The following is an 8,648-nucleotide window of genomic DNA, read 5'->3' as shown; positions in this document are numbered from 1 at the left end:
AAATCAATTATTGCCCCGACAAACCAATTACTGCCCAGACAAACCAATTACTGACCAGACAAATCAATTGCTGCCCAGACAAATCAATTACTGCCCAGACAAATTAATTGCGGCCCAGACAAATCAATTATTGCCCCGACAAACCAATTACTGCCCAGACAAACCAATTGCTGCCCAGACAAATCAGTTACTGCCCCGACAAATTAATTGCGGCCGAGACAAACCAATTACTGTCCAGACAAATCAGTTACTGCCTTTTTTTCCCCACTAAATGTTTTGCGTGCCCGAAGAACATGGCTGTGGCGCCGCGCCCAGCATGCGCCTTCCCTTCATACGGCTGGTCGGTCAATTTGCACCCATGCCCCAGATGTCGGCGAGGCGGGCTTGGCTAGCTCCATGATCGTTTTTGAGTGTGTTCGATTAGACGCCAGGATATACACGGCCCCCACCGCCTGTTTGTGGTACATGGGCGATTGCAATCTAGGAGTACAGCAATACGCCCGTGCTTCGCCCTCACGGCTCCACATTCTAGAGGAGGTCATCCTCACTCTCGTCACTGCTGACAACTATGTCGAGCGCCCTCAACTTCCTCTTGTACTTTTCGATTTTCCGCTCCTGATGGTCACAAAGCAACACCAAGTCCGCAAAGTCCTCCTGGGTGTTCTCTGTTTCACTCACTTCGGCTTCCCTTTCCCGGGACTGCTCTGACTGCTCCTCGAGCCTCGCTTCGAGGCCTGTGATCTCCTCTCTCAATTTGGATATCTCGCTTTCTTGTGCTAGCGAGTGCCCCTCGGAATCCTCATCCACTTCACCGCCGCCGTCATGCTCACGGGCATCATTCTCCAGTGATTCTGCACTTGGTCTCACTTTCTCTTCTGCTGCCACCAATCGTTCATGCTGATCGTTGATCTCCGACTCCGCATCCATTAGTCTATCCGACTTTTCCTTGAGACTTGCTTCGAGCTCTCTGAGTCTTGTGGTATGATCCACCATCTCATCGTGCGCCCTGGACTTGAGCAATCTGATTTCCTCCTGCAAACCTAATATCTCTTCTTCATTCATCCGTTCTTTTGACTCGCTCTCGGGTGATTGGGTGACAGGCGCACCAGCACCCATGCCATTGTGACATGCAGATGCATGGCCCTCTAGGCCCTTTCCTAAATGATCCTTGGTCGCCATAGCATCCGTTTCCCTGAGAATTTGCAATTCCACCTCGAGCTCTTGGATCTGGCTCCTAAGCCCGTTAACCACGTCTTCTTGAGAGTTGGGCGCTTCAAAACACCTCAATTTGTCTTCAAGCTGTTGGATCAAGCGATGCGCTTCCGCGAGTGACTCCGATTGTCTCTCCAACTCGATCGTTTTTTCGCCCAATTTTTCCCTCAATCCTTCTTCTTGGTACTCTGTTAGATCCTTCTCCAGGAGATCCATATCGGCCGCATCGCCCTGGGAGATGTCTGATGCAGAAAGCGTCTCTTTTTCAAGGCCCAAGGTCTTTGAAATATGGTGCTGCTCTCGTTCCCTTTGATTTTCTTCAAGAATCTCAGCCATCTCTGTTTTCTCTCTCTTCAACATCTCGATACACGCCTCTTTCTCGGAGACACTAGTCTCCCACTTCAGGATTTGAGCTCTCATCTCAAGAACCTCGGACGTATGCTCACTAGATTCCTCTTTAAGGGCTGTCTTGAGCTCTTCGAGCTTTTTCTCCTTCGCCGCTAATTCAAATGCACCCTTGGAAAGGTTTTCCTGACAAGCTTCCAAATCGCACGTCGCCTGCTCAAGTTCCTTCCGGGATTGGTCGATGACTAACGTATGATCGTTGATCTGGGCGCTCTCAAGTTCGGCTTCCGTGAACTCTCTTTGTCTCAATTTCTTGGACAATTCTTCATTCTCTTCTTTAAGCGCTGCAAGAGTTTTATTCAAGTTCTCAATCTGCAATTGGGTTGACTCCCGGATTTCCTCGAGCTGACTGACGTGCAAATCTTGGTTTTCGATAATTGATTGTTCCAACTTGGTGCTTTTCTCCGTGAACTCCAAAACTGCAGTCAGAGAGTTGTCACAATTAAGCTTGCGTTGCTCATCCAAAGTCTGGTTCACTTCATTCAATGCAGTTCTGAGACTCACTAGCTCATGCTCGAGGGTCTCAATTTTTGTCAAGTACTCTCCGTTGGCTTTCTTGGCTTCGAAAAAGTTCTTCTGAACTGCTGCAAGCCTTCGATTTTCGTCAAAGGACTTCTCAAGCTCCTTAGAACTCATGGCCATTTGATCCTCTAAATCACTGATTCTTTTTTCAGACCGCTTGTAGTCCTCAACTTTTTCATCGTACAATTTACTCAAATCAGATTTTTCCTCATTCAAGAGTCTCAACTTCTGAGCAGAATCACCCAAGTCCGCGATAGTGCTTGCGAGTTTTTCCTTGATCTCTATGACAATTTTATCTTTGGCCGCGAGGTCTGCTCCCTTGTTGCTGATCGCTTGAAGAAGCGCTTCTTTGGCCTTTAATTCACTTCCAATGATATTTGTCAGTTTCTCCAATTCATAGTATTCTTGACGAAGGTTGTCTCTATCGGCACGAGCTTCTGACAATGTTTTTGTCAAGGACTCGCATTCGATAGAGAGCTTTGATATCTTGTTAGAAGAGTCTTCCTGGAGTTTCTTAAGCTGTTTCTCCAAGTCGTCTTTGTGTTTTTCAAGATTGGTCATCAGAAGCTCCATGTCCATGTACGAGCTGTCAAGGTCATCGTAAGCATCTTGGAAGTCGCGGATCAACTTAGTCCTTTCCTGCTCGCGTTCATCGATTTCTTCCAGCATCTTTTTCTTGGACTCCTCTAATTGTGCAATTCTTGATTTCAAAGAATCTTGGCTTTTTTTGAATGATGCCAATGACGAACTTGCACTTTCGGAGAGTACCTCAATATTTCGTTCAAGTTCCTTGACTCTCTTGGAAGAGGTCTTTAGCTCCGTTTCTTTATCTTCGATTATTTTAGCGATTTGCTCTTTGTTCAGTGAGACAGATGGGTCAGCTTCCTGTGAACTTCTGCCTTCCACGGCTTTTTCGTACAATTCCTTCAAATGTTCATATTCCGCAAGCACGCTCAGATGATCGGTTTTTAGGATATCGAGTTCATCGGTATACGCTGAGATTTCAAGTTTGTGAGTCTCTTCCGAGTCTTGCAAATTAGAACGCAATACTGAGATTTCTTCTCGTAATTCTTGAACCCTTGAGGACATATCTCCATGTTCCTCTTTGGTGACTGAAGAAGCAGTGGAATTACTGTATTCAACAGTTTCACGTTGTTTTTCATCGAGTTCTGGCGCTTTTCTTTCCCGTTCAAAATTTTCTCTTTCTTCTGCAAGGGTAAACTGTAATTCCTCAATTGTCTTCATAGATTTCGATAAGCAAACCTCAAGCTTTTGTTTCTCCTCTACGATGGATCGCATTTGTTCAGGAGACAGTTCTAGACCATCCAGGTCACGAGATTGATGTACATCTTTGAGCTCTTCCACCTCCTCGAGCAATTGAGTAAAGGCCTCTAGATCTTCGTAGGCATGTGTCAATTCGACTTCCAAAGACTCTTTTTCCTTTTCCAACTCAAGTTTGTCCGATCTCAATCCCAGAACCACAGAAGCCGCTGATCTGAGTTTAATCATAAGATTGTCATTGGCTTCTTCCATTTCACTTACCTTGACCTGAAGATCGCGCATTCTTGTGGCAGCTTTTTCGTCACCATTGGTGACAGGATTAAACCCTTGTTTCTCCAAGATCACGAGTTTCGTTCTGAGCTCTTCGTTTGTTTTTCGGGACGCATCGATCATCGACTGGTACTCTCGGATGCTCTTCTCATGCAGCGCTCTTAACTTGACAAGCTCTTTTTCAAGGCTGGAAATTGTAGTGTCGGACTCTTTTTTCTCTTTGGTGAGCTGAAAAAGTTCCCTACTCATTTTATTGATACCATCTTCAGCCTTTTGCCTCGCGGTTTCAGCGTCTGAGAATTTTTGTGTCAACTGCTTTATTGACTCTTCATCATGCACGGTCTTTTTCGAAAGCTTGTGAAATTCCGTTGTGTAATGCGCAGAGCTTGACTCAAGCTTTTTCTTTTCGACCTCCAAGATCTGAATGTTATTGGAAAGAATTTCTATTTTTCCGATCAACTTTTCTTCACTCTTTCTAGCCTCCTCGATCTCAAGTTTACATTTTTCAAGCAGTTCAGAAGAAATTGATAACTGTGCCTCACTTTCATTGACCTGGCTTTTGAGATTTCTTTCGTTCTCTTCTGCTTTTAAATTCAATTCTTCAAGGGCACTTACGAGCTCGGCATTCTTGTTTTCCATTTCTTCATAAATCTCAAAAGATATTCTGGACCGAGGCTCAAAGTTGGGACCACGAGACAAAGATTTTCTAATTCTGTAATAGTTATCCTTCACCAACTCAACGTATTCCGGGATAAAGTACAAGTTTGGTAGACCCGACAGATCTCTTTCAAAGTCCGACTCGAGATCGCCATCGAAATGTTTGAAAAGCAGATTGTTCTTGAATTTCTTGACTTTGAGCGCGTAACTATCAGCCCCGAGAGATTTGGTAATAAGATCGTGCAAATTGCCTCTTGGAAGGGGAGCGGACTTGGTGCAGAAGTCATAGCAGACACCAACAAGAACCGAGCCCATGCCTTGAACAATTTCCGACGATTCTGTTGAGTTCTTCGAAAGAAATGCCACAATTGTCTTTATGATTGTTGCGTCCGAGAGAAAATCGTTAACAGCTTCAAAGTCTTCATACAACCAGAGAGTCAAGAGAACGAGGTAGCCAACAGCAATACGTGGATCGGCATTTTCAAGGTTAGCTATAAGCATACCTGCAATTGCTTGTATGGATGACATTTCCTCCTCGCCATCTTCGGCGCTTCCAACTTTCATTTCTCGAGCTAATTGCCTGGTCTCAGGGCAGTCACTGATAAGATAGACAAGGGTGACGGCAGAAAACCACGCACTGTAGGGATTGAGTTTAACATCGAAGTTGAAAACCGTGAGAGTGGTAAAAATGTTCGCATACGGTGTCTTCTGAGAGTCATCAAAACCTTCTGCTGATTTGGGGTTCACTTCGGGTTCAAAACCTTTTTCTGATTTGTGGTTCACTTCGGGTTTAACCTCATCCACGCCCTCCGCTTCATTCTCCGACTGCTTGATCTCGCTATAGTAGTTTTTGCTCTTACTGGCCTTAATTTGGTCAGTCAAAAACGCCATTTTTGCGTCTGTGTTGCCCAGGAAAAACTTTGCAAGACAGTGCACTGCTGCAAGGCGCACCTCAAAAACATGGACAGAATTTGTCAAGAGAGCCCAGTTCAAGAGAGCAAGAGGAGCAGGAATCGCCTCAGTATATTTTTGTGCTTGCAACGGCATTGAGGGGTCGATGTACGGTACGTCAATGTGGGCAAATTGTAACTGCAAGTGTGCATTGTTGCAGATGATGTCCCCTGTGACCTGCAAGGCGGCCTTACGAATCGGGTTCTCCATTTCTGGCGAGAAGACTAGGCGCAAAATACTGAGGAAAATGCCTGACGAGTGGAGCTTTTGTTGGTTTTGCACCAAGTGCTGGTTTTGGGGGTCCACAAAAGATCTGCAGATGTCTAGCAAAATAGCCATGTTCTGCAACCTTTGCTCAGTCCAGACGATCGGCGGGGCTAGAATGGCATCGCCGTTTTCTGTCGGAAGGCCGACCGGAGACGACGCCTCGATGGGCTCGGCAATGAGACTGGCCAATTTGGGCACACAGTCGGTTTCCAAGAAAAAGGTCTGATTGGACGCATTGTACATCAACAAGTTCGTGAGGAGCGTCATACAGTCTTGCACCAAAATGGAGCCACGGATGCCACCCTCCTCCTCGATGATGGCGAAGATCCGCTCGAAGGTGTTTTCGAATGCCACCAACTTCTGGATGTTGTAGTTGTTGTTCACCAAGGCCATCAACAATAGAATGGCCTCGTTTCTAATCGGGTCGTTCGGGTCGTCTAGCAACCCCACGATGGTCGATATTGCCAAGGGGATATTCAAGATGCACTCCTTGGCCCGAATGGCCCGTGTGGCCACCACGGCCTCGAGAAGCTGGAGCGCATAGAGCCTGATCTGGAACCCGCCGTGCTTCTGCAACACCAGCATCAAGCTGCACACGTGATCGTCCGTCAGAATGACCTCGTCAGCAATCCACTGCGAAAACTCGTCGATTTCAATGGGCTCCACTAAAAGCGGCGACGGGTACTTGCCGTTCTGGGCACGTGACTGGTTTGAGATCCACCCCAACTTCTGGGCGTCTACCTCCGAGCTGTCGCCGGTTCTTAGAAACAAGTTGAGAAGCGTCTCCAAAACTGCCTTCACCAAGGGCGCGTTTTCGGTATCCTTGCCCAATGTCTGGAGGAGGGCCCGCAAACCATACTGCACCACGCTCTCTCGGAACTGGCGACTGAAGCTTTTGAGGCCTAGCACGGCCAGTTTCCGGTCAGCGGCTAAAGAGGCATGCTGCAAGCGGTTGCTTAAAGTTTGTATGGCCTCTTCTTCCTGGTCCGGCCTCTGGCTCAGCGACCGTAAGATACCTTTGAAGTAACTCATGGAGACTACGTGAGGAGCCGAGAAATAGAGAGCCGAAAGTTAGAAATCCGCTATTCAGAGGGTCTTTTAGAAAACAATAAAAAGTCTGCTGAGAAAAAAAAAAGTCGATGTCGATATTCTCGCCTTTGCAGCACACGCCAGTGTTTTTCAGTGGCTTGACTTGAGCGATTCGAGTCCACGTCTGCAGTGAAACAAGCAGTGGAGATACAGGACCGGCGAGTCGCGTACGTGGCTCATAACCCGGGTGTGTGGAGCGATTTCGACAGTAATGTCTTGTGAAAGACATCATCGTGTGACAAACTTGAGCAATTTCTAATTTTGAATATAGGCGGTTTTTGGATGTGGGTATTTATTTGCACTGAGCCGCTTCAGGCTGTGGGAACTTTAGTTGCATATTGACATCTGGCTGGACAGATCCGGCATGTCGACGCGATACCTCAGAAAAGCGTTATCCATGCAATAAGGTGATACTTTATGATCGGAGTGGGCAGCAAGGTGGATTTATTTTACCTGGAAATGTTTATTGTATCTTCCCTCCACAATCGACCAAACCGTGCTCGAATGATGATATCCTGGTATCCTGGCAATTGATGTTCGTAATCAATTTCAGAGAATGACTATGCCGTCGATTCGGTCAGATATCTTCTGTGAATTCTCTGGGCACGGCAAGCTCAGAATATTACCCAGTCTTCCGATACTAGTACATTTCGGCCCCTTTTCGTTCTATACGTGCTCTCTGACCACACTCTCAGAGTAGGCTCTGTCTCATGATATGGGCTTGGTTTCGCGTATCCAAGAACTGCACGGCCTGCGAAATTTGCCCTCTTTTCAGGAAATTGTGTCTTCTATTGATCTGAGTAAAGACCTTTTTGAAAGATATCTGGTACCTCGTATGCTCAGCCTAAAATGCTGCCCTCAGCTGTGCACTGGATTTGGGTCTTCAGCCACAGTAGGAAATACGCAGCCTGCTTCGGTTCCTTTCTTATCAATTTCAGTCTTATTGATGCCATCACGCTGGCTTTCATGGCTATTTCACTTGATTATGTCTCATAATTCAGCGCACAGGCGAAATGCGAGTGCTTCTTAATCAAAGTTTTGGGAACCGTTTTTTATTTCATCTTTTTATTGTGCATGTCTTCGCTTTTTGGGTTACAAATGTGTCTTCATATATTGATGCTCAAGATCTGATTCGCCCGAGATTTCCTATTCATGGCTTGATGATGGGACCGTTTCATGCCGGGTCTGTCTGACTCGGTGGTTATTTTCTATGATTAGAGAATAACCTGAGTTATGGGAAAACAAGGCGTTCTCATTTATCGATCGAGTAATATCTCTGTTGAAGGCCCTGAAGATTGAGATGCAGGTTTCTCTAAAAATACAAATCAGGCACTTCCAACTGGCTCGCTTCATTGATCCAACTCTTCCATATGCCTTGTGTTTTCCCGATTGGCCACTCATAGCGCAATGCGTCTATGTAAATAAAAAAAAACATTTGGCCAAATTAATAATCTCAAATGCCGTCTTCTGAAAACAACACAGGGTCGTAAAGAAGCGAACAGACATACCCGTCGACTTCATAACATACAATGTCAAACTGCGTTTCTCGACCTGAACGTGCGTGAGACGCGGTCTGGATGAGAGGCTGTGATCAGATCAGCACACTCAAATCACGCCAAAAAACCAAACTCACAGTATCTCTTTTCTATGCGATGGATAGCTCTCACCCGGAATCTGACTGTGAAAATGAAGAGGTGACCGAATCAGTTTTATTCCCGTCCCTCTCTCTTTTTGAGGAAACCTCGGATTGCGAAAGCGGGCCCGAACCCCATTTCTTGTCTCCATGGGCGAAAACAAAGATCGGCACGTTCCAGGCCCGCTTAGAATTGGTGCTCAGAAAGAGAGAGCTGCGGGGCGTGGGGAAGTACGGCATCAGTTCTGTTTCATCTGCATTATTGATAAATATGGTAAACGAGTCCTTCGGCTTCAACGGCTGGCTGTCACAGATTCTCGACTGCCACATCGCAAGCCAGAATTTCGACGACGAGAAAAAC

General features: G+C 46.2%; 1 protein-coding gene across 1 annotated transcript; it reads right to left on the bottom strand.

The window, feature by feature from the left end:
- Positions 1–93: 93 nt before the first annotated feature.
- On the bottom strand, positions 94–6,738 carry USO1 (Uso1p). The gene has a single exon (XM_018855949.1). The coding sequence runs from the start codon at positions 6,595–6,597 to the stop codon at positions 529–531; it is 6,069 nt and encodes a 2,022-aa protein (XP_018711928.1). The 5' UTR covers positions 6,598–6,738; the 3' UTR covers positions 94–528.
- Between the last annotated feature and the right edge of the window lie 1,910 nt (positions 6,739–8,648).

This window comes from Metschnikowia bicuspidata (assembly GCF_001664035.1).
Source record: "Metschnikowia bicuspidata var. bicuspidata NRRL YB-4993 chromosome Unknown METBIscaffold_3, whole genome shotgun sequence".
NCBI lineage: Eukaryota > Fungi > Ascomycota > Pichiomycetes > Serinales > Metschnikowiaceae > Metschnikowia > Metschnikowia bicuspidata.
The sequence above is the reverse complement of the archived record's forward strand: the minus strand, read 5'-3'. Positions and strand labels throughout refer to the sequence as shown.